The sequence below is a fragment of the Dendrobates tinctorius genome, unplaced genomic scaffold (assembly GCF_039654945.1).
Source record: "Dendrobates tinctorius isolate UK_male_01 unplaced genomic scaffold, ASM3965494v1 ptg000045l, whole genome shotgun sequence".
Classification (NCBI taxonomy): domain Eukaryota; kingdom Metazoa; phylum Chordata; class Amphibia; order Anura; family Dendrobatidae; genus Dendrobates; species Dendrobates tinctorius.
The window spans coordinates 2,104,487-2,131,456 of NW_027361713.1; the positions used below are offsets into that span (position 1 = coordinate 2,104,487).

The window sequence follows — 26,970 nt, forward strand, 5'->3', positions numbered from 1 at the left end:
TGGTATTTGTCCCTTGTATGTGATATTATTGGTCATATTAAAAATTGAAAAATAAATATACCAAAATTGTATTGGATATTTTAACAAATGATTAATAGGATAGAGTAGAGCTCATCCAAAACAGTCTACCTTGTTGTGGTGCTGGCTTAAAAAAATCTTTAGCGAAAACAAAAGCTGATGGCTATATGTGTAATCTGGTGATGGAAACTGGTAATGCGTGATTGGTGAGAAGTGGAGTTTTTCCAAGAGAGAGCGGTGGGGCTGTAGACAGTTCGAGGGGTGGAGCCTGGGCGGTCTAAAGGGGGCCCTGAAAATTTTCCCAGTATGGGGCCCCAAAATTCCTAGTGGCAGCCCTGCCCACTTACATCCATCTATATGGCGTGGTCCAGTGGGTGAAACAGGCAGGAAGGGTGCTGGCGCTGGCTATTACAGTAGCGGAGCTCTTATGCGTAATAGGCGATCACCTGGACATACTGGTCCATCCATTCACGTTAACAACTCCCCAAACTCATTACAGCATCTAAGTGGTTAAACTGCTACAACCAAACTCCCCCAAAATTGTGGAAATTTATTTTTATTTTTGTTAATCTCATCCCCTCCAAATAAAACTAATAATGGCTAATGACTAAATTATATGTATTTGAAAATTGTACCAATTTGTGAAACAACTCGCTCCACACAAAAAAAGCCCCCATACAGTTGTATCTATGGAAAAAAAAGAAAATATGACCATGTTCTTCAGAGTTTATTTGCAGCTATATCCCCTGGAAACTGCTGAATGTGCAAGACAGAAGGCATGGGGGCAGTGTGACACCGGAAAAGCCATCAGAGTACTGGTCTGGTAAACATTTTTGGACATTTATTAATGTGAACATGTTGTTTTGCACATTGCATATACATCTATTATGGCCAATATTTAAAGTCCCCATAGTCTTACATTATGAAATTATCTTCGGGTGCACACAAACCATTGTCACACGACTGGAAAAAGGTTTAGGGGATAACATTCTTGCTGAGGGGGCTCATTAAGAATTCAGGAGCTCATCTACAAGCCTAGTGTTATTAGGGTATGGAATAGATACATACTTTACAAGTTCTGTCTCAGCGGTTTAAAATGTGGAAAATAATTTTCATAAAACAAGGAATAAGAAGTATAACTGCACTTTGAGGTAACTAAGCAAAAAATATGTCACTGTTCTAATTTTGCACCATGAACACTAAAATCCATATAGCCTCTAAATTTCCTCTCCTCTTCTATGAGGAGACAGGGAATATAGCCATTATGTCACATGTAGCTTGCATTTTTAGTGCTCATGTCTCTCTCCAGCCTCTTACCCCACTTCTTCAAAGCAACATTCTACCGTTTTTTATTGCACCACTGGAGTGGCGCTTTAACCCCTTCACGACATGTGCCGTACAAGAACGCATGTCTGGACTCCCCCTTTGATGTGGGCTCTGACGCTGAGCCCACAACTTTTCCGGCACGTCAGCTGATTTCAACAGCTGCGGGTGGAATCTTGATCACAATATCTGACAGCAGCATTTAACAGGATTGCAGCAGAAGAGCATCACTAACCTCATGACCGCCAGCGGGCGGCGCTCATAACAAGTGAGCATTTCTGCTTCAGCACTGCTCTGTGTAGCACAAGCAATCGGACAATCGCAGCTTTTAGGCTAAGTTTACATGTTACGGAATTCCCGCAGAAGTTACCGCGAGAATTCCGGAATTGCATTCCGTGGGAAAATCGCATTTTAAATTCCCGCGATTTTCCCGCGGGAAAACTAGCGATTTGCAAGCGTAATTAGCTTGCAGAATGCTAGCGTTTTCCAAGTGATCTGTAGCATCGCTTGGAGAACTGATTGACAGGATGGTCACACTCGTCAAACATAGTGTTTGACAAGTGTAACCAACTTTTTGCTACTGATACTGCCTATGCAGCATCAGTAGTAAAAGATAGGATGTAAAAAATAATAAAAAAAATAAAAAATATTGTTATTCTCACCTTCCAGCATCCCGCGCAGCCTTCCCGCCTCTCTCCCGGCATCTTCCGTTCCCAGTAATCCTTTGCGCAAATGACCGCGAGACGTCACGTTCCCGCGACGTCATCACGAGTGACAGCGAGACGTCGCACTCCAGCAAAACAGCGACGTCATCGCGGTCATTCTTGCAAAGGATTACTGGGACCGGAAGATGCCGGGAGCGTGGAGAGAGGCGGGAAGGCTGCGCGGGACGCCGGAAGGTGAGAATAACAATATTTTTTATTTTAATTCTATTTTTTACAGGGATATGGTACCCACAGCCCGGAGGACAGTCTCCTCTCCTCCGGACCGTGGGTACCATCCGCAAATGTTCTGCTAACTTTTCGCATAGTGGGCACAGCAACCAACCCTCGGGAGGTGCCGAAGATCATCCTTAAAAAGGGAACTCCTCTGAGCTGGAACCGGGGATGATTTCTTCAGGTTGACCAACCACCCTAAGCGGGCAAGAGTATCTAGCGTTGACGCTCTCCTCGCATGCTCGATATGAAGGGCCCCTGATCAAGAGGTCATCCAAATGAGGCAAGACGACTATGCCCCGGGAGTGCAGGATGGCTATGACGACCGCCCTGACCCCTGTGAACACTTTGGGGGTGGTAGGTAGCCCGAAGGGGAGAGCTGCGAAGCTGAAAGTGTAGGCCGTTGATAGCGAAGCGTAGAAATTTCTGATGTCGATAGAGGCCAAATATTCTCCCTGTTCTATGGCAGCTATGACCGAGCGGAGAGACTCCATCCGGAAATGTCTGACCCTGACAAAACTGTTCAGAAGCGTAAGGTCCAGATTGGGCGTGACAGCCCCGTCCCTTTCGGGGGCCGTGAACAGGTTGGAAAAGAAACTCAACTTTTTTCTTCCGGTACGGGGCTGACCACTGTGTTGCCGGAGCAATTCTATGGCCTTGAACAGGGCCTGTGCCCGGGATTCCATTTTGGAAGGGCGAAAAAGCAAAAAAATCATCTTGGGGCTGTGTGACAAAGTCTAACTTGTACCCCGAGGGTACCAGCCCCTTACCCATGTGTCGCGCACGACTGATAGCCAGACATAGTGAAACCAGAGTAGGCGACCGCCAACTCTACTGGTGTCGCCCAGAACTTGCCACAAGTCATTTGGCTGAAGATCCTTCGGACCTAGGTCCTCTTGATCTGGGCTGATAGTATCACATTCTCTCCAATGGGTTGTTCTATATGAGACTTGATGATCCCTGTCCTGGTTGGGGCGGCCTGCAAAGGCAGGGTTGGTTGCTGAAGCCCACCCTGGGTTGCGAAAGGACCGAAACCGTGTCTGAAGCAGGTGACGAAAACGCTGTTTAACCCTTTATTGAGGGAGAAAACTGCTCCTGCCCCCTATGGAGTCGGAGATAAGCTGGTCCAACCTTTCACCAAATAGGCGAATGCAGCCACGCTCAGCCTAGAATGGCCGGTAGCACCCAAATAGGCGGCCGCTCTGATAAGGTAAGGAAGTTAAGGACTTCTTGGAGGTTGAATGTGCATGCCACGTTCTCAACCACAGAGCCCCTCTTAATAGAAACTGCATTTGCGGCAGCGAGCACTGCGCAGCTAGCCGCATCCAAAGACGCATTAATCAAGTAGTCTGCGGCCAATGCAATCTGATTAGCAATATTTGCTACCTCCGCAGGCAGGTCCATACCCTGCAAGGCTCTGTTTAATGATTCCAAGTTGCTGTGAAAGAGGGAGAGACTGAACCCGACGCGTCAAACACTGAGTGAGCCAGGCTCTCTATGAGACGGTCCGTGGGATACAGATTTTTGCATGTGGGAAGGCGGACCGATAGAAGGTGCACGCAGCATACAGAAACGTATGCGTCTTAGCTGCTCTGTACATGATGGCCCTGCTAAGTGATATGCCTGCGGGGTTCTACTGCTTAGCCTCTGGCAAAAAAAAAACAGAGGGTGGCCTTCCTCCATTGGGGGTAGCACTTACCGCAGTCCTGTGCCCAGTCCTGGATCCCCTTTAGGCGTCCAGCCTGCTGAACCGCTGCACACTTTTCCAAAAAGTGCGCCTCGGCGTGTGGGCGGTCCGGCAGGTTGAGAAGGTACCGCCGGTGACTTCCTATGGGCCGAGCTCCTGCTCGAGGCCTAGCGCCGGCTGAAGCCGGGGACTAAATTTGCACCCCCGAGGCTCCGGGGGCGGGTCTGCCGGAAGTACACGTGTCACGAGGGCGGGGCTTCTGCCAGCGGCCTAGTGTCCCCCAATGAGGCGAAGGAGAAAGGTAATTTTAACAGAATACATTTTATTTTTTTAATTAGTTTGAAAATGCTTTATATTCCACATGCAAATGAAGAGGCTCCTCTGCACCCCGATGTGGCCAAGAGTTTGGTGCACCGTTCCGCTCCCTTCGATTTGCATATTGAGCAGCTCCTTGACTCTGCTTGATAGTGCATGCTTGGCCAGAGCGAGCACTGCCTGAACCCAAACTGCAGTGCTGCACATGCACGCCAACTATGAAGGAGTCAGCAGCGCACACATAGTACAAGAGGGGCCACTTCATCATTGCCGCCTGACAGCAGTCATGTCACAGAAGCTGTAAGTTGATCATTTACCTTGCTTTCTCTTCCTCCACACTGCCGCAAAACGCTTTCAGAGCATGTGCAGATTCAGAAATCTCCTTTATCTGAACATGCACTAAATTATTTCCGTTCAAGTGCAGAAGGAAACAGCTGGGAAAGTGGGGTATGAGTAAAAATCCTGGGAATCTCGCCAACTTAAGTGCTATAGACATGGAGCTCTCTGTTTACATTCTGGTTCCACACGCCTCCCTGAGGAAAAAGGGTGAAACATGGGTTGGGGACTAGCATATGAGTGTCTGTACCATTGCAAAGTTGTCATATGTCTTTATCTTCCTTCTCTTAATGATTTATATGTCATGACTTTATTCGATGTAATACTTCTAGTTTAATAGAGGTATTTTGCACTAGAATCTTACATTTCTACCTCATATTTATAGTTATTTTCAATTTGGGTTATTTGTCTTTAATCACTATGCTTGGCAATGTTTAGCTAATTATTACTTTTATTCCCATAGTACAATATAGACGTACTTTGCACTAGCACTTTCTACTGCATTTATTTTTTCTCCACTGGGAGGTTTATGACATTATATTTGCACCTTATGTACTCTGACAATATTAATATACTAGCTGAATAGCCCGGCGCTGCCCAGGCATAGTAACTAACTACGGTTAGTTATAACAAATTATAATGATTATATATATATATATACACAGTGCCTACAAGTAGTATTCAACCCCCTGCAGATTTAGCAGGTTTGATAAGATGCAAATAAGTTAGAGCCTTCAAACTTCACACAAGAGCAGGATTTATTAACAGATGCATAAATCTTACAAACCAAAAAGTTATGTTGCTCAGTTAATTTTTAATAAATTTTAAACATAAAAGTGTGGGTCAATTATTATTCAACCCCTAGGTTTAATATTTTGTGGAATAACCCTTGTTTGCAATTACAGCTAATAATCGTCTTTTATAAGACCTGATCAGGCCGGCACAGGTCTCTGGAGTTATCTTGGCCCACTCCTCCATGCAGATCTTCTCCAAGTTATCTAGGTTCTTTGGGTGTCTCATGTGGACTTTAATCTTGAGCTCCTTCCACAAGTTTTCAATTGGGTTAAGGTCAGGAGACTGACTAGGCCACTCCAACACCTTGATTTTTTCCCTCTTGAACCAGGCCTTGGTTTTCTTGGCTGTGTGCTTTGGGCCGTTGTCTTGTTGGAAGATGAAATGACGACCCATCTTAAGATACTTGATGGAGGAGCGGAGGTTCTTGGCCAAAATCTCCAGGTAGGCCGTGCTATCCATCTTCCCATGGATGCGGACCAGATGGCCAGGCCCCTTGGCTGAGAAACAGCCCCACAGCATGATGCTGCCACCACCATGTTTGACTGTAGGGATGGTATTCTTGGGGTCGTATGCAGTGCCATCCAGTCTCCAAACGTCACGTGTGTGGTTGGCATCAAAGATCTCGATCTTGGTCTCATCAGACCAGAGAACCTTGAACCAGCCTGTCTCAGAGTCCTCCAAGTGATCATGAGCAAACTGTAGACGAGCCTTGACATGACGCTTTGAAAGTAAAGGTACCTTACGGGCTCGTCTGGAACGGAGACCATTGCGGTGGAGTACGTTACTTATGGTATTGACTGAAACCAATGTCCCCACTGCCATGAGATCTTCCCGGAGCTCCTTCCTTGTTGTCCTTGGGTTAGCCTTGACTCTTCGGACAAGCCTGGCCTCGGCACGGGAGGAAACTTTCAAAGGCTGTCCAGGCCGTGGAAGGCTAACAGTAGTTCCATAAGCCTTCCACTTCCGGATGATGCTCCCAACAGTGGAGACAGGTAGGCCCAATTCCTTGGAAAGGGTTTTGTACCCCTTGCCAGCCTTGTGACCCTCCACGATCTTGTCTCTGATGGCCTTGGAATGCTCCTTTGTCTTTCCCATGTTGACCATGTATGAGTGCTGTTCACAAGTTTGGGGAGGGTCTTAAATAGTCAGAAAAGGCTGGAAAAAGAGATAATTAATCCAAACATGTGAAGCTCATTGTTCTTTGTGCCTGAAATACTTCTTAATACTTTAGGGGAACCAAACAGAATTCTGGTGGTTTGAGGGGTTGAATAATAAATGACCCTCTGAATAAACTTTTCACAATTTACAAAAAAATTAAACAAAGAAATAACATTCTTTTTTGCTGCAGTGCATTTCACACTTCCAGGCTGATCTACAGTCCAAATGTCACAATGCCACGTTAATTCCGAATGTGTAAACCTGCTAAATCTGCAGGGGGTTGAATACTACTTGTAGGCACTGTATATATATATATATATATCTCTCTATATAAATTGTAGAGCCCCGACCACTCCGCATACCCACATTCACTATAATATCCCACATCATCCCGTCAGCCAGAGCTACCGGACTACTAACCCTAATATTCCACATCGTCCCATCAGCCAAAGCCACCGGACTACTACTCCTAATATCCCACATCGTCCCGTCAGCCAGATCCACCGGACTACTACCCCTAATATCCCACATTATCCCGTCAGCAAGAGCCACCAGACTACAACCCCTAATATCCCACATCATCCCGTCAGTCAGAGCCACCGGACACCTACCACTAATATCCAACATCATGCCGTCAGCCAGAGCCACCGGACTACTACTTATAATATCCCACATCGTCCCATCAGCCAGAGCCACCGGACTACTACCCCTAATATCCCACATCATCCCGTCAGTCAGAGCCACCGGACTACTACCCCTAATATTCCACATCATCCCGTCAGCCAGAGCCACTGGACTACTACCCCTAATATCCCACATCATTCCGTCAGCCAGAGCCACCGGACAACTACCACTAATATCTGTCACGCCGCCTGACACACCGCTCCCACCTGGGGGTGGGACCCCGGGTTCGTCCTCACCACTTTCGGAGCCGCAGCCGCTCCGAGGGTCTCGTCGGGTGCGCACGCCTTGCTCCTAGCTCCGTGGTTGCACTATGTTCCAGTGCGCACGCACGCTCTCCTCTGCTCTGTCTCCAGGCTTGTTCTCTCTATGGTATTGGAGGACTTGACCCGGAAGTCCTAGTGATCATGTGCTAGATCAGGCTACCTCTTCCTATGGGAGATGCCTGATTATTGTTGTGCTTCCTGGCTTGGTCTGCCTTGACCTTGCCTGGCTGTGCGCTGTATTCGGCTCCTCTGCCTCACACTCAGTTGTGCCTCCTGGCACACACTCTGATTCTGTCCTCTGCCTTGCACTCAGTTGTGCCTCCTGGCACTCGCTCTGATTCTGTCCTCTGCTCGGTTGTGCCTCCTGGCACACGCTCTGATACTACACTTTGCTCTATGCTCAGTTGTGCCTCCTGGCACACCTTCTGCCTAGCGTTGCACTCTGGCGTGCTTCTCTGCACGCGATCCGTTTAACTCTGTACTCAGGCGTGCTCCTTAGAACGCGCCCTGCTTTGCTAGCTCCCAGGCGTGCTTGTCTGTGCACACCATACGTGCTCTCGTGTAACCGCCATGCACGTTCCTGCAGACACACTCACTTGTGTCTCCTGTGAGCCGGCCACCTGATGCCAGCAGTCGTGATACCTTACCCCCTGGGGCTTGCCCGTGACACTCCCTGTATAGGGGGTGGTCCTCACTAGGCCAGTTCGCCCTGGGAGGGTTGGTGCCTTGACCCAGAGGGTCCACTCCAGGAGTCGTCACAATATCCCACATTATCCCGTCAGCCAGAGCCTTCGGACTACTACCCCCAATATCCCACATCATCCCGTCAGCCTGGGTTCAGAACCAGAGCGCTAAGTGGAACGGTCCTAATTTCCATACCAGAGATCCCTTTAAGAGAGGCCTTGGGTCAGAACCAGAGCGCTGAGTGGATTTGCCTTGACCTGACTTGCATACCAATGATCCCTTTAATAGAACCCTGGGGTCAGAATCAGAGCGCTGAGAGATTTGCCCTAACTTCCATACAGAAGATCTTTTTAAGAGAGCCTGGGGTCAGAACCAGAACACTGAGTGGAATTGCCCTGACTTCCATACCAATGATCCCTTTAATAGAAGCTTGGGGTGAGAATCATAGCGCTGAGGGATTTACCATAACTCCATACCGGAGAGCCCTTTAAAAGAAGCATGGGGTCAGTACCAAAGCGCAGAGTGGATTTGCCCTCACTTCCATATGGGGGATCCCTTTAAGAGGGGCCTTGGGTCAGAACCAGAGCGCTGAGTGGATTTGCCCTGACTTGCATACCAATGATCCCTTTAATAAAACCCTGGGGTCAGAATCAGAGCGCTAAGGGATTTGCCCTAACTTCCACACAGGAGATCCCTTTAAGAGAGCCTGGGGTCAGTACCAGAGCATTTGAAGGGAATTGCCTGACTTCCATACCGAGGATCCCTTTAACCCCTTCATGACCCAGCCTATTTTGACCTTAATGACCTGGCCATTTTTTGCAATTCTGACCAGTGTCTCTTTATGAGGTAATAACTCTGGAACGCTTCAACGCATCCCAGCGAATCTGAGATTGTTTTTTCGTGACATATTGGACTTCATGTTAGTGGTAAATTTTGGTCGATAATTTTTGCGTTTATTTGTGAAAAAATCAGAAATTTGGCGAAAATTTCGCAATTTTCAAATTTTGAATTTTTATTCTATTAAACCAGAGAGCTATGTGACAAAAAATAGTTACTAAATAACTATTTAGTCTACTTTACATCAGCACAATTTTGGAAACAAATTTTTTTTGTTAGGAAGTTATAAGGGTTATTAAAAGTTGACCAGCGATTTCTCATTTTTACAACAAAATTTACAAAATCATTTTTTTTTAGGGACCACCTCACATTTGAAGTCACTTTGAGGGGTCTATATGGCAGAAAATACCCAAAAGTGACACCATTCTAAAAACTGCACCCCTCAAGCTATTCAAAACTACATTCTAGAAGATTATTAACCCTTCAGGTGCTTCACAGGAACTAAAGCAACGTGGCAGGAAAAAATGGACATTTTAATTTTTCCAACACAAATTTTCTTTTAGCATCATTTTTTTCATTTTCACATGGGCAACAGGATAAAAGGGATCCTAAAATTTGTTGGGCAATTTCTCCTGTGTACACCGATACCTCATATGTGGTCAAAAACCACTGTTTGGGCGCACGGCAGGGCTCAGAAGGGAAGGAGCACATTTGACTTTTTGAATGGAAAATATGCTGTAATATTTAGCGCTTGCCATGTCACGTTTGGAGAGCCCCTGATGTACCTAAACAGTGGAAACCCCCCACAAGTGACCCCATTTTGGAAACTAGACCCCACAAGGAACTTATCTAGATGCATAGTGATCACTTTGAACCCCCAGGTGCTTCACAAATTGATCCATAAAAAAAAAAAAAAATACTTTTTTTTCACAAAAATTATCTTTTAGCCTCAGTTTTTTCATTTTCACATGGGCAACAGGATAAAATAGATCCTAAAATTTGTTGGGCAATTTCTCCTGAGCACACCAATACCTCATATGTGGTCATAAACCACTGTTTGGGTGCAGGGCAGGGCCTGGAAGGGGAGGAGCACCATTTGACTTTTTGAATGGAAAATTAGCTCCAATCGTTATTGGACACCATGTCGCGTTTGGAGAGCCCCTGTGTGCCTAAACATTGGAGCTCCCCCACAAGTGACCCCATTTTGGAAACTAGACCCCTTATGGAACTTATCTAGATGTGTAGTGAGCACTTTGAACCCCCAAGTGCTTCACAAAAATTTATAACGTAGAGCAGTGAAAATAAAAAATAATTTTTTTTCCTCAAAAAAAAATGATTTTTAGCCCGCAATTTTTTTTCTCACAAGGGTAACAGGATAAATTGGACCCCAAAAATTGTTGTCCAGTTTGTCCCGAGTACGCTGGTACCCCATATGTGGGGTATGACCACTGATTGGGCAGACGTCAGGGCTCGGAAGGGAAGTAGTGACATTTTGAAATGCTCACTTTGAGGGAATGGTCTGCGGGCATCATGTTACATTTGCAGAGCCCTTGATGTACCTAAACTGTGGAAACCCCCCACAAGTGACCCCATTTTGGAAACTAGACCCCATAAGGAACTTGCCTAGATGTGTGGTGAGCACCTTGAACCCCCAAGTGCTTCACAGAAGATTATAACGCAGAGCCATGAAAATAAAAAATCATTTTTTTCCCTCAAAAAATGATTTTTTAGCTCGCAATTTTTTATTTTCACAAGGGTAACAGGAGAAATTGGACCCCAAAAGTTGTTGTCCAGTTTATCCTGAGTACACTGGTACCCCATATGTGGGGAGGAACCATTGTTTGGGCACACGTCAGGGCTCGGAACGGAAGTAGTGATGTTTTGAAATGCAGACTTTGATGGAATAGTCTGCGGTCGTCATTACGTTTGCAGAGCCCCTGATGTGCCTAAACAGTGGAAACCCCCGACAAGTGACCCCATTTTGGAAACTAGACCTTCCAAGGAACTTATGTAGATGTGTTGTGAGCACTTTGAACCCCAAGTGTTTCACAGAAGTTTATAATGCAGAGACGTGAAAATTAAAAAATCATTTTTTTCCCCACAAAAATATTTTTTTAGCCCCCAATTTTTTATTTTCCCAAGGGTAACAGGAGAAATTAAAGGGTAACAGGAGAAATTAGTCCCCAAAAGTTGGTGTGCAATTTTTCCTGAGTACGCTGATACCCCATATGTTGGGGTAAACCATTGTTTGGGCACACGTCGGGGCTTGGAAGGGAGGGAGCACCGTCTGACTTTTTGAACGCAAAATTGGCTGGAATCAATGGTTGCACCATGTCGCGTTTGGAGACCCCCTAATCTGCCTAAACAGTGGAAACCCATTAATTCTAACCCTAACACACTCCTAACCACAGCCCTAGCCCTAACCCCAAGACACCCCTAACCCTAATCCCAACCCTAACCATAACCCTAACCACAAGCCTAACCCTAATTCCAACCCTAACCCTAATTCCAACCCTAACCCGTAATTTTCATTGATGAAATATTACTATTGCTCTGATTGGCTGTTTCACTTTTAACAGCCAATCAGAGCGATCGTAGCCACGTGGGGGCAAAGCCACGCCCCCTGTGGTGAATTACAAAGCCCCCTGTATCTGCGGGTCAGGTGACCTTTCATTGACCCTGGTCACCCGACCCGCAGGGGGGCTTTGAAGTCGTGACACAGGGTATGCGTCATGGGTCGGATTGGCACCGACTTTCATGACGCATACGCTGTGTCATAGGTCGTGAAGGGGTTAAGAGAGCCTGGGGTCAGAACCAGAACACTGAGTGGAATTGCCCTGTCTTCCATACCAATGATCCCTTTAATAGAAGCCTGGGGTGAGAATCAGAGCGCTGAGGGATTTACCATAACTCCATACCGGAGATCCCTTTAAAAGAAGGCTGTGGTCAGTACCAAAGCGCAGAGTGGATTTGCTCTCACTTTCATATCGGGGATCCCTTTAAGAGGGGCCTTGGGTCAGAACCAGAGCGCAGAGTGGATTTGCCCTCACTTCCATATCGGGGATCCCTTTAATAGGGGCCTTGGGTCAGAACCAGAGCGCAGAGTGGATTTGCCCTCACTTCCATACCGGGGATCCCTCTAAGAGAGGCCTGGGGTCAAAACCAAAGCGCTGGATGGATTTGCTCCGACTTCCATACCAATGATCCCTTTAAGAGGGAAGATGTGCCTATATGATGGAGGATGTGTGATGTGTATATGGGCACAGGAGGGGGGGGGGATTCATTTATGTCATGTGCTCTGTGCTCCTTTTTGGGGGGCAGACAATGGATGGGAGCTTATGTTCCCAGGGATGCTAGATTTCTCCCACCATGTCAGTGTCTGCTGAGGTGTTGTCAAGTGGGAAAACTTGCTCATAGCAACCAATCACAGCTCAGCTTCTTTTAACCAGCTCTGCTGAAATGAGAGATGCTAAGTGACTGGTTGCAAGGAAAACTGTTGCTCATAGCAACCAATCATAGCTCAGCTTCTTTTGAACAGCTCTGGTGAAATGGAAGATGCTTTGTGATTGGTTGGTGATACACACACATTCAGTTTTATATATAGAGATGTTTCTACATGATTCTCCATGTCTCCTATGAAAGCCCATATGTCTTGGTTACTCATACTGGTTCTACAGGCAGCAGGAGGCCTAAAACAGGTGAAATATGATAAGAAATGACAGTTTATGGGGTTTTTAGAACCTGGCCAGCCAATTCAACTTTATATAAACCAGACATACTTCCAGAACAACACCTACGCTCTGTTTCCTCTCTAACGCTTCTTCATCTTCAGGTGGCGGCTTAGCAGGAGGCGGTGGCCTTTCCTTCTGTAAAAGAAAAAAAGGAATATAAATAATAATTACAATCAAAAGGTTCACCTAATAAAAATGAATATAAACAACTAAGTGCAAATTCACTTACATGTCGTGTTTTTGTGTTTTCGCGGCACAGGGAATCCCTGTCAGAAGAGCGCCCACTACATATGCTATCTAAAGAATGACATGAGGAGGCATTGTACAGAGCTTCATATGGAGATTCCGACTGGGATATGCTATCTAAATCCAAATGCAAATTCAGCAACGCTCTTTGCATACCACCTAAAAAAGGAGAGAATTTGGTAAAGAAAACACCTTGGACTAGATATTTTTTTTGTTTTTTTTAAAAAAAATAAATATGTACATAAGAAACTAAAAAACGCAGTGTGCTTTTGATTATTGTATTTGTAATATTTAACCTGGGTGTAGTTGGCTACATGCCATTTTGGAATTACAATAATTTCCGTTTTTTATTTAACCCCATCTAACCTATGTCGAGTGCAATTGTATGGAGCGGATTTCATACTGACAGTACATGTGTAACAGTAATGACCAGACTTGGCATCCAATGATAATGTTTAACCACTTAGATGCCTACATTAAGCTCAAACATTACTTCCCAAAGGTTTGTTTACATTCTGAAGATTCACAGTAGTAAACGACCACCGATAAGTACTGATCAGCAGTTGTTTAATATACTGTTTACATAGGCAGACCACTCTTCATATGCACAGTGTCCCTAGTAATGCTTATTCACAATGAAGACAAACCCTCTGTTTGTCTTAGAAAATCAGCCATGCCCCTTTCTCCTCCTATGGCTTTTTTCACACTTGCAGTATTTTTTTGCGGGCCGTATTGCTGCAATTTTCACAGTCTTCCGCAAAAACGGGCTGCAAAAATCTTCTCGGATCGACATTTTTCTGGTTGGAAATAGCTTTTAAAAAGTAGAAAGAAAAAAAAAAAAAAAAAAAAAAAAGGAAATTGTAAATAAAATTGAAAAAAAAAAAAAAAAAATAAGGCGTTCCGCAAATACGGTCTTCATGGTGTACTGAAAAACACAACACATTGGGCAAGCTTCCGTTGTTTTTGCCATGTCCGTAAGCCGTGAAAAATATGGAGCAGGCTCGATATTTTTTCATGGTCGTAAGCACGGCCCTCACGGCCATACGGAGTACTGACAAATTTTTGCGGGCCGTTTTTGCAGCCCCATAGAAATCTATTGGCAAAGCACGTGTAAAAGAAGCCTGTCCTGTATCTGGGGGTGAGATAACTGGCAGAGACCAGATAAAGATGGAGCAGGTCAGTTGGAGATCTAAACAAATAGATTAGCTTAAATATTACGTTACCCCCTTGAGCATCAGTACAAATAGATGTACTAGGTAATGGTGCGGGTTCCATTTCTGGTTCTCTTGATGCTGGTCTCACTGAATGGTGGCCTTAAAGAAACAATACAAAAGGCAATATTAAAGGGATATTCTCAATTGTTTCTTAAGCAGCACATAGGCCTGCAGTCTCCTAACTTCATGGTTGTTGCGGGGGAGGGGGGAGTGACCGTTCTGGTCAGTTTCATTCTGTTGCGGTCATTCTTGAGTCTACAGTCTTATTTATACATACTAATCCTTGCCTGTCTACTAATGAAGCAATTTTAGTTTTTTACTTGGACCTGTGGTTGTCTGTTTTTTTTCCCCCTCCTCAGGTACATGTTTGTTTGACAATCGGTCCTATTTATGTCCATGGTATTAATTTTTGGGGGCTATACATTTAAGATTTTGTCTATGATATTTGAGATATATATATTTTCCCCTAAACATCAATATACCAATGCTCGCCACTTATCTTTCAGTGTTATTTATCACTATATTTAATTTAGTGATAACCGTGCGTTTAAACAAGCCAACGGCTCAGGAACATGAGAGCCATGAGTAGAACTGCTCTGGAAACTGACCATGCAGATGGCCTGGGATTGTGATTACATAGGGTTGATAAGAGCAGCTCTGTTAATAGCTGACAGTGATGGGGAGGGAGGTGAGCAGCTAAAGGCTATATAGAAAACAAAGGGCTGAAAAGCTGACTGGAATCTTTGGAATTAAAGTGGTTTTGCAAGAGAGTTATATAGAAGGCATTATACCTATCAGACAACCCCTTTAAATCCTTATATTCCAGGAAACAACTGTGCACACACACATCCAACAAGCTATAAACTATGCAAGATAAAAGCAAGTTTACTGCAAACTTGTTTAATTCATGCTGTCTAACTAAAGAAATACAGTGGCTTACAAAAGGTATTCAGCCCTTTTTTGTGTTTTGCTACCTCACAACCTGTATGTCACAGTTTTTTTTAATCAGTTTCATGTAAAGAACATGTCTACAACTGTGAACATTTGGTTTTCTCTCTATTGTGAAGCAAACAACAAACAGGACAAAATAACTTAAAACTGCAGTGTACATAACTTTTTACCCCCTAAAGTCTGTATTTTGTAGAGCCTCCTATTGCAGGAATTACAGCTGCAAGTTGCATTGGATAAGTCTCTATGAGCTTTCCACATCTTGCCCATTTCTCAAGGCAAAACTGCTCCTGTTCCTTCAAGTTAGATGGTTTTCTCTGGTGAACAGCAATCGTCAAGTCTAACAACAGATTCTCAATTGGATTAAGGTCTCGGCTTGGTCTAGGCCACTCCAAAACATTTACACGTTTACCTTAGACTACTCAAGTCTTGCTTTAGCAGTATGCTTTGGGTCATTGTCTTGTTGGAAGGTGTCCCTGTCTCTGCTGCCGAGAAACATCTCAACAGCATGATGCTACCACAATGTTTCATTGTGGGGATGGTGCTCATCATGATGAGCTTTGTTAGTTTGGCGCCAGACAAAGCGTTTACCTTGGTGGTCAAGACGATCAATTTGGGTCTCATCTGACCACAGCACCTTCTGCCATACATTTGGGGTGTCTTCCACATGCCTTTTGGCAAATTCAAAATGAGCCTTACAATTTGTGTAAGTAAAGGCTCTATTTCTGCCAATTCCATAAAGACCACGTCATCCTATTGCGTGTACAGCTTATTGTGGCTGCATGGACAGGTACTCCAGTCTCTGCTTCGGAACTATGCAGCTCCTTCAGAGTTACCTTTGGTCTCTGTGCTGCCTCTCTGATTAATGCACTCTTTGCCCGGGCCGAGAGTTTTGGTAGCCAGCCCTCTCTTAGCAGGCTTGTTTTGTTTTAGTACCATTTTCTTCCCAATTGATAATGAATATAATGATAATGGATTTCATGGTGCTCTAGAGGATCCTCACAGATAAGAACCCAACCTCTGTTTGTACTTCTCAACACCTTTGTCCCTGTTTTGATATCTCTTTGGTCTTCATTGTGTTGTTTGATTAGTGGTGCCTCTTGCTTAATGGTGTTACAGCCAGGGCTGTGGAGTCGGTAAGCCAAACCTGTGACTCCGACTCCTCAATTTCCCTTACACCGACTCCGACTCCAACTCCGACTCCGACTCCACGACTCCGACTCCCACACATATTGCTTATATTTAAGTGAAAAATTTATTGTAGTACAATGTGAACCTCAGACATTTAATCATTTTTATGATCCAATAATCAAGATATTTAGATAGAACAGAATATATATTGGTGTACTACCCGGTTTTCATTCTTTTTGGTACAGATACGATATGGATAGACAGATATGGATAAATGGATATATAGATAGAGCAGATTTCTAATCTGCTTTTGCTATTGAAAACATTATCTATGAGCTCAAAAACCTTTCAGGTGATGCAGTTTTTTAAAAAGATGATCAGCTTTTGCAGCTGAAAAACGTATCCTCAAAAAACACAGGAAAAACGCTGTGCGTGAATGTAGCCTTAGATCAGGAATAGAACAGTCATTTATAGGACATTTCATAACTTTCCCAAACTCCTATAAAAAAAATATTCAGCACATCCTGCATTGAATTACTGTACCCAATTTATTATATATTTTAGGAGTCGGAGTCGGTCCATTTTATACCGACTCCAACTCCGACTCCACCAAAATGAGCACCGACTCCACAGCCCTGGTTACAGCCACTGTGGCCTTCGGAAAAGGTGTGTATATACTGAGAGACCATGTAACACTTAGGCTAAGTGCACACGTAGCAGAAAATTTCTGCTGGAAAACCTGACTCCCTTCCCAGAAACCGCACGCTTTTTTGCGCAAAAAATGCGCGGTTTTTATGCGTTTTTTCCGCGCGTTTTCAAAACGCATAGAAATAGCCAGAAACGCGGAAAAATCGGCGAAATTAATGAGCATGCTGCGGTTTTTACCGCGAAGCGTTTTTTCGCGGGAAAAAACACATCAATATGCGCATAGAAATGAATGGGAAGCTTATTTTTAGCGGTTTTATATCGGTTTTATTGGGAAAACCGCTAAAAAAACGCTGTGTGTGAACACAGCCTTAGATTACACACAGGTGGACTTTCTTTCCCCAAGTATGTGACTTATAGGGATTTAGATTGTGAGCCTTCAGGGACAGCGATGCTAACGTGTGCAAAACTGTAAAGCGCTGCGGAATTTGTTAGCGCTATATAAAAATAAAGATTATTATTTATTATTACTTATGAAGGTAATTTATTACACCAGAAATTTTTAGGGGCTTCACAGCAAAAGGAGTGAATACATATGCACATGCCAATTTTTAGCTATTTGATCCCATAAATGTAATTTATGTATATATTTTTCTCACATCGCCAACTTCAACTATTTAGTGCTGATGCATCACACACAAATCAGATTCTAAAAATATTTAAACACAGGCTGCAACGTAACAAAATAGGTAAAAAGCCAAAAGGGGAGAATACTTTCGCAATGCACTGTACATATTGCATACGTCACCGCCGTTCCAGGCTCAGAAACCAGCGAATCTTGGATAGTGCATAGTGCATAGTAAGTGCGCTGTTGAATTCAAAAGTCTGCAGTCACACAGAGTGACTGCAGACTTTTCATTTTAGACAGGACAACCCCTTTATAACATAAAAATACCTCGAATGAAAAAAGACATAACAGAAAATAAAAAAATACAATATTCCCTATATAGAAACAAGGGAGCATTACTTTAAAACAGTTTATTGGTGAAGGCCAGGTAAACATCACTTTTGTATATGAATAGACTTGGATAAAGACATAACATTTTCACACAGTTGTAACTGTCACCATAGTAATCCATTATATTTATTGGAAAATATATACCACATTTTTCGGATTATAAGACGCACTTCTGCCCTCAAATTTTGGGGGAAAATGGGGGGAGGGGTGTCTTATAATGGGGATATACCTTACTGATACCGTCGCTCAGGCCGCAGGCTGGGATAAGGGGGTGTCTAGTGGTGCTGCGGGGGTGTCTCCGATGCTGATTGTAATCATATTACATAGCACTGTGATTTTGTATTTCTATTCAGCAAATTTTTCTGCCCTATGTAGAAAAAGGAAGCCTCTTGTCCCTGCAAAAATTATTCCTCACTTCAGCAGGGACTTATAACTCATACAGAGAAAATTGACCTCTTATTTCTACATAGAGCTTTTAATCATGTGATATCATAGACCTAATGGAAAACAGAAGAATTAGCTGGGTAGAAAGGCAAAATGAGCAATTGTAAGTGCATAGTGCTATATAATATGATGACTGCAATATAGTAAGAGGATAAACAGAGTGATACTTTAACCCCTTCATGACCCAGCCAATTTTGACCTTAATGACCTGGCCATTTTTTGCAATTCTGACCAGCGTCCCTTTATGAGGTAATAACTCAGGAACGCTTTAACGCATCCTAGCGATTCTGAGATTGTTTTTTCGTGACATATTGGGCTTCAGGTTAGTGGTAAACTTAGGTCGATAATTTTTGCGTTTATTTGTGGGGAAAAAAACTGGAAATTTGGCGAAAATTTTGAAAATTTAGCAATTTTCAAATTTTTAATTTTTATTCTGCTAAACCAGAGAGTTATGTGACACAAAATAGTTAATAAATAACATTTAACATCAGCACAATTTTGGAATCAAAATTTTTTTTTGTTAGGAAGTTATAAGGGTTAAAAGTTGACCAGCGATTTCTCATTTTTACAACAAAATTTACAAAACCATTTTTTTTAGGGAACACCTCACATCTGAAGTCACTTTGAGGGGTTAATATGTCAGAAAATACCTAAAAGTGACACCATTCTAAAAACTGCACCCCTCAAGCTACTCAAAACTACATTCAAGAAGATTATTAACCCTTCAGGCGCTTCACAGGAACTAAAGCAACGTGGAAGGAAAAAAATGAACATTTTAATTTTTCCAACAAAAATTTTCTTTTAGCATCAATTATTTCATTTTCACATGGGTAACAGGATAAAATGGATACTAAAATTTGTTGGGCAATTTCTCCTGAGTACACGGATACCTCATATGTGGTCATAAACCACCATTTGGGCGCACGGCAGGGCTCAGTAGGGAAGGAGCGCCATTTGACTTTTTGAAAGGAAAATATGCTGCAATATTTAGCGATTGCCATGCCGCGTTTGGAGAGTCGCTGTGTGCCTAAACATTGGAGCTCCCCCACAAGTGACCCCATTTTGGAAACTAGACCCTCCAAGGAACTTATCTAGATGCATAGTGAGCACTTTGAACCCCCAGGTTCTTCACAAATTGATCCATAGAAAAAAGGACTTTTTTCACAAAAATTTTCTTTTAGCCTCAGTTTTTGTCATTTCCACATGGGTAACAGGATAAAATGGATCCTAAAAATTTGTTGGGCAATTTCTCCTGAGTACACAGATACCTCATATGTGGTCACAAACCACTGTTTGGGTGCACAGCAGGGCCCAGAAGGGAAGGAGCACCATTTGACTTTTTGATTGGAAAATTAGCTCCAATCGTTAGCGGACACCATGTCACGTTTGGAGAGTTCCTGTGTGCCTAAACATTGGAGCTCCCCCATAAGTGACCCCATTTTGGAAACTAGACCCCCCAAGGAGTTTATCTAGATGTGTAGTGGGCACTTTAAACCCCGAAGTGCTTCACAGAAGTTTATAGCGCAGAGCAGTGAAAATAAAAAATAATTATTTTCCTCAAAAATGATTTTTTAGCCCGCTATTTTTTATTTTCACAAGGCTAACAGGAGAAAATGGACCACAAAAGTTGTTGTGCAATTTGTCCTGAGTACATAGATACCCCATATGTGGGGGGAACCACTGTTTGGGCGCATGGGAGAGCTCAGAAGGGAAGGAGCGCCATTTTGGAATGCAGACTCTGATGGAATTTTCTGCGGGCGTCATGTTGCATTTGAAGAGCCCCTGATGTGCCTAAACAGTAGAAACCCCCACAAGTGACCCCATTTTGGAAACTAGACCCCCCCAAGGAGCTTATCTAGATGTGTAGTGAGCACTTTGAACCCCCAAGTGCTTCACAGAAGTTTATAACCGCAGAGCCATGAAAATAAAAAATAATTTTTTTTCCTCAAAAATGATTTTTTAAGCCCGCTATTTTTTATTTTCTCAAGGGTAACAGGATAAATTGGACCCCAAAAGTTGTTGACCAGTCTGTCCTGAGTACGGTGGTACCCCATAAGTGGGGGGGGAACCACTGTTTGGGCGCACGGCAGGGCTCAGAAAGGAAGGAGCGCCATTTGACTTTTTGTATGGAAAATTAGCTCCAATCGTTAGCGGACACAATGTCGTGTTTGGAGAGCCCCTGTGTGCCTAAACTTTGGAGCTTCCCCAAAAATGATCCCATTTTGGAAACTAGACCCCCTAAGGAACTTATCTAGATACATAGTGAGCACTTTGAACCCCCAGGTGCTTCACAGAAGTGTATAACGCACAGCCGTGAAAATGAAAATAATTTTATTTTCACAAAAGTAACAGGAGAAATTGGACCCCATAAGTTGTTGTACAGTTTGTCCTGAGTACGCTGGTACCCCATATGTGGGGGGGAACCACTGTTCGGGCACACGTCGGGGATCGGAAGGGAAGTAGTGACGTTTTGAAATGTCGACTTTGATGGAATGGTCTGCGGGCGTCATGTACGTTTGCAGAGCCCCTGATGTGCCTAAACAGTAGAAACTCCACCCACAAGTGACCCCATTTTGGAAACTAGACTCCCCAAGGAACTTATCTAAATGTGTGGTGAGCACTTTGAACCCCCAAGTGCTTCACAGAAGTTTATAACGCAGAGCAGTGAAATTAAAAAATCATTTTTTTCCCTCAAAAAATGCTTTTTAGCCCACAATTTTTTATTTTCACAAGAGTAACAGGATAAATTGGACCCCAAAAATTGTTGTGCAATTTTTCCTGAGTACGCTGATACCCCATATGTGGGGATAAACCACTGTTTGGGCACACGTCGGGGATCGGAATGGAGGGAGCACGGTTTGACTTTTTGAACGCTAAATTGGCTGGAATAAATGGTGGCGCCATGTCGCGTTTGGAGACATGATGTGCCTAAACAGTGGAAACCCCTCAATTCTATCTCCAACCCTAACCCCAACGCACCCCTAACCCTAATTCCAACCCTGATCATAACCCTAACCACAACCCTAGCCCCAACCCTAATTCCACCCCTAACCCTAATTCTAACCCTAACTCCAACCCTAACCCTAATTCCAACCCTATCTCTAACCCTAATTCCAACCCTAACCCTAATTCCAACACTAACCCTATTTTTAACCCTAACCATATCTATAATCCTAATTCTAACCCTAATGTAAAAATAAATTTTTTTTTAATTTTATTATTTGTGCCTACCTATGGGGGTGATGAAGGGAGGGTGTATTTCCTTTTTTTTCCATTTTGACCACTGTGAGAGTTTATCACATTGATCAAAAGGAAAAAATGAATCTGCAGCCGGCAAATTCCGATGGTTGCAGATGGTGACGGCAGCGGCAGATCGCCGCCGTCCGTTGGTGACGGGGGCCGATTGCCCCCTGCCAATCGGTGTGTGTGTGTTGGGGGGGGGGGCGGATCTCGGCCTACAGCCATGTCAGATGCTATTGCAGCATTGGCCATGGCTGGATTGTAATATTTCACCAAATTTCATTGGTGAAATATTACAAATCGCTCTGATTGGCTGTTTCACTTTTAACAGCCAATCAGAGCGATCGTAGCCACGGGGGGGGGTTAAGCCACCCCCCCGGGGTGAAGTACAAAGGGTCTTGTGCCTGCGGGTCGGGTGACCTTTCAGTGACCCCGGTCACCCGACCTGCCGGAACGCAATACTTCCATGACACAGCATCGGAGGAAAAAGAAAGAGGAGGAGAGGGATGGGGGAAGGCGCAGCTAGAGTTGTCACAGCACAGGCACACTACACAGGAGGAGGCGACGCCCAGACACAGGACAGAGGCATGATGGACGGCTGGCAGACGGTTGATACAGGGGGACACACCATACCTATGAGACGCATTACAGGTATGAGAACCTATTTATAAAAGTCGATATTTCAGCGTTACTAGGGGTCAGAAAAAGAAGAGCCACCTTCACAGAATGCAGCCTTAGTGCTATTTAACTTAAAAACGCCCGGGGGGGGGTGACAGGTTCCCTTTAAGAAATGTTTAAAAATTTTTCTCATAGAAAGAATCATTTGTGACTCCATGCACTAATGTCTGTATTCTCCCCTGCCCTGGAGATGTGGTATGACCAGACCATGTTCCTCTACGGTCAGACACAGCCATTACACAGTACACAGCAGGGGCACACATTTATAAGATTATCTCAGCACAGGAACATTTTTTTAACACATCCAATCGTGAAACTTATTATTCCAGGATCTATTTATTAAACTGTTAATGAAAATTAATTTTGATCGTGGGAAAGCCCCTTTAAAATTAAAACTAACATTGCAACTCTAAACAGAATATACTTCCATGTGCAAGTATGTGGAACAGCTGACTTACCTTGGATAAGTGAAGCTATCTGTTGGCTCTTCTGAGATGGCAACTCCTGTACAATGTCCAATGCAGTCATCCCTTTGTTGTCTGTTATGCTGATATCAATTCCTGTCATGAAAAATAAATTCAATTGAATTATGGGAATACAATGAACATAATATGTATACGCACATATATACACACACACATCATTAAGGTTGTGAGACCAAGAATGAGAAATTATGATAAGCAGACGATATTTGGCATGTTAATGAGCTACAAATAATGGAAAAATGGAAACAATTTTCAAAACATCCGAAGATGTTTCAGAAACAATTTTGAGCACCATGCACACTTAATCAGCGAGGTCTTTAATGGTTGTCTTAGGAAACTTTTGCAACACTGAAAGCGCTTTAGCAAGAAAATCATCAAGATACGCTGCTGGCAGCTTCATTCGCAATTGTTAACCAACGATGTCACAGATGTGCTCTATGGGAGAAAAGTTCAAAGACCCTGCAGGCTATGATAGCACTTCCAGCCATGTAGGCACTAGCAACATGCAGCCAGGCGTTGTCGTGTTGAAAAATGGCTCCTGGGATACTTTGCACAAATGTTCCATTAGCAAATCAATGTAACGCTGCACTGTCAGAGTATGTGCGCATGTTGAGTATTTGCTTGCAGGAATTTCTGCAAGGTTTCTGCATCTCTTTGCAGCAAAAATGCTGTGACAAAAATGTGCATGTTTGTTGAGGTTTTTTTTGTAAGCATTTTGTGTAGCAATTTTTTTTTTTAGCTAAATAACGATATTAAAAAAAAAAAAATGTTTTGTGATGTAATTTATTGGTTCAACACCTTCGATAATGGGAGGAGGGATTTGTGTCAGCAGCTGTCACTGACACCAAGCTCTAGGTTTAGTAATGAAGAGGTGTCAGCCAGACAACCTCATTACTAAATCGGTAAGTAAAGAGTTAAATACACACACAGAAACACACACAGTCACCAGCCTATGTAAAAGCATTGACAGAATGAACCTACAGAGGTTCTAACCAAACAGCAATTGGCAGAAATCAGCGTGCACCGCTATAATTCTTAATATATAATAAAAACAAACAAAAAAAAAAATTGCATGGGCTCCCTCGCAATTTTCATAAGCAGCAGAGGGAAAGTTGATGCCTGAGGGCTGATGTTAATATTATGGGAAAGAGCCAATACCCATAAAGGTTCACAGACTATTAAAATCAGGACACCGCTGATTACTTAGCCTTTACTGGCTAGTTTACAGGGATCCCCTCTAAAATATAACCAGCAAGGACTAGGCAGACAGCTACAGGCTGATATTAAGAGCCTATGAAGGGGCCATTCTTATTGGCCCCTCCCAGACTAAAAACATCAGCTCTCAGCCACCCCACAAATGGCACATCAATAAGAGGCACCAAATCTGGAGCTTAGTCTTGCTGTTCCCACTTGACCTGTTGCAGTGACAAGTGGGGGTGATAGTTGGGGGGTCGATATCATCTTTGCCTTGTTAAGCACAAAGATTAGTAATGGCGAGGTGTCTATAAGATGCAACCATTACTAACCCCATAGTCATATTATAAAAAAAAAAAAAAATACAGTCCTTTATCTCTATATATAAATCTGAATGTGTGCGTGTGTGTATCACCAACCAATCACGAAGCAGCAGAGTGGGACACCAACCAATCACGAAATAGAGTGGGACGCGGTTGGAGAGCAGGGCTGAGGACAGATACAGCAGGACAGTGCATGGAGAGCAGGGATGTGAGGAAGACAGTCTTCAGGGCAGGGGCCGAATAGTGCCGGCACCCTCCCAGCCCTGTCCTGGCTCAGCCGGCCCTCCCTGCCGCCAACTGCACTATCCCCCCTCTCCCCTGCAGCTTCCTGGCCTAAATTTAGTCCCCAGCTTCTACTGCGGCCTACTACAGCACTAGGCCACGCCCCCCGCAGGCCGCCCAATCACACACGCTGCAATTCCACCTACCGACGCTAGGACACGCCCCCTGCATGCTGCCCAATCACATGCGCTGCAACTCCACTCTAGCTCCGCCCACTCCAGCTGAATGAACAATCTGCGCACCTCTCTCTCCTGGTCCAGGCGTCACCGCGTGTGGTGAATGGAGAGCGGGGCAGTGGAGGAAGGAAGACAGCGGGGCTGAAGAAGAGACCGGGGCTGTGGAAGGAGAGAGCGGAAGAGCGGGGCTGTGGACGAAGAGACCGGGGCTGTGGAAGGAGAGCGGAAGAGTGGGGCTGTGGACGAAAAGACCGGGGCTGTGGAAGGAGAGAGCGGAAGAGCGGGGCTGTGGACGAAGAGACCGGGGCTGTGGAAGGAGAGAGCGGAAGAGCGGGGCTGTGGACAAAGAGACCGGGGCTGTGGAAGGAGAGCGGGGCTGTGGACGAAGAGACCGGGGCTGTGTAAGGAGAGAGCGGAAGAGCAGGGCTATGGACGAAGAGAGGGGGGCTGCGGAAGAGCGGGGCTGTGGACAAAGAGACCGGGGCTGTGGAAAGAGAGAGCGGAAGAGCGGGGCTGTGGACAAAGAGACCGGGGCTGTGGAAGGAGAGAGCGGAAGAGCGGGGCTATGGACGAAGAGACCGGGGCTGTGGAAGGAGAGAGCGGAAGAGCGGGGCTGTGGACAAAGAGACCGGGGCTGTGGAAGGAGAGAGCGGAAGAGCGGGGCTGTGGACAAAGAGACCGAGGCTGTGGAAGGAGAGAGCGGAAGAGCGGGGCTGTGGACAAAGAGACCGGGGCTGTGGAAGGAGAGAGCGGAAGAGCGGGGCTGTGGACAAAGAGACCGGGGCTGTGGAAGGAGAGAGCGGAAGAGCGGGGCTGTGGACGAAGAGACCAGGGCTGTGTAAGGAGAGAGCGGAAGAGCGGGGCTGTGGACAAAGAGACCGGGGCTGTGGAAGGAGAGAGCGGAAGAGCGGGGCTGTGGACAAAGAGACCGGGGCTGTGGACAAAGAGACCGGGGCTGTGGACAAAGAGACCGGGGCTGTGGAAGGAGAGAGCGGAAGAGCGGGGCTGTGGACAAAGAGACCGGGGCTGTGGAAGGAGAGAGCGGAAGAGCGGGGCTGTGGACAAAGAGACCGAGGCTGTGGAAGGAGAGAGCGGAAGAGCGGGGCTGTGGACAAAGAGACCGGGGCTGTGGAAGGAGAGAGCGGAAGAGCGGGGCTGTGGACAAAGAGACCGGGGCTGTGGAAGGAGAGAGCGGAAGAGCGGGGCTGTGGACGAAGAGACCAGGGCTGTGTAAGGAGAGAGCGGAAGAGCGGGGCTGTGGACAAAGAGACCGGGGCTGTGGAAGGAGAGAGCGGAAGAGCGGGGCTGTGGACAAAGAGACCGGGGCTGTGGACAAAGAGACCGGGGCTGTGGACAAAGAGACCGGGGCTGTGGAAGGAGAGAGCGGAAGAGCGGGGCTGTGGACAAAGAGACCGGGGCTGTGGAAATAGAGAGCGGAAGAGCGGGGCTGTGGACAAAGAGAACGGGGCTGTGGAAGGAGAGAGCGGAAGAGCGGGGCTATGGACGAAGAGACCGGGGCTGTGGAAGGAGAGAGCGGAAGAGCAGGGCTATGGACGAAGAGACCGGGGCTGTGGAAGGAGAGAGCGGAAGAGCGGGGCTGTGGACAAAGAGACCGGGGCTGTGGAAGGAGAGAGCGGAAGAGCGGGGCTGTGGACAAAGAGACCGGGGCTGTGGAAATAGAGAGCGGAAGAGCGGGGCTGTGGACAAAGAGAACGGGGCTGTGGAAGGAGAGAGCGGAAGAGCGGGGCTATGGACGAAGAGACCGGGGCTGTGGAAGGAGAGAGCGGAAGAGCAGGGCTATGGACGAAGAGACCGGGGCTGTGGAAGGAGAGAGCGGAAGAGCGGGGCTGTGGACAAAGAGACCGGGGCTGTGGAAGGAGAGAGCGGAAGAGCGGGGCTGTGGACACAGAGACCGGGGCTGTGGAAGGAGAGAGCGGAAGAGCGGGGCTGTGGACAAAGAGACCGGGGCTGTGGAAGGAGAGAGCGGAAGAGCGGGGCTGTGGACAAAGAGACCGGGGCTGTGGAAGGAGAGAGCGGAAGAGCGGGGCTGTGGACAAAGAGACCGGGGCTGTGGAAGGAGAGAGCGGAAGAGCGGGGCTGTGGACAAAGAGACCGGGGCTGTGGAAGGAGAGAGCGGAAGAGCGGGGCTGTGGACGAAGAGAGCGGGGCTGTGGAAGGAG

The 26,970-nt window shown here is 45.4% G+C and overlaps 1 protein-coding gene across 5 annotated transcripts in view; it reads right to left on the bottom strand.

Annotated features, from left to right (window-relative positions):
* Positions 1–26,970, bottom strand: part of ANKS1A (ankyrin repeat and sterile alpha motif domain containing 1A) — a 537,122-nt gene that overhangs the window by 196,779 nt on the left and 313,373 nt on the right. For 4 of the 5 annotated variants that reach the window (XM_073575593.1, XM_073575591.1, XM_073575594.1 and 1 more), the window contains 4 exons: positions 22,789–22,890; positions 14,236–14,325; positions 12,996–13,171; positions 12,815–12,901 (listed from right to left, as the gene is read on the bottom strand). In XM_073575593.1, the coding sequence (XP_073431694.1) occupies positions 12,815–12,901; positions 12,996–13,171; positions 14,236–14,325; positions 22,789–22,890 (455 nt within the window). The remainder of the gene's footprint in view (positions 1–12,814; positions 12,902–12,995; positions 13,172–14,235; positions 14,326–22,788; positions 22,891–26,970) is intronic. The other variant, XM_073575590.1, reaches the window with a different exon arrangement.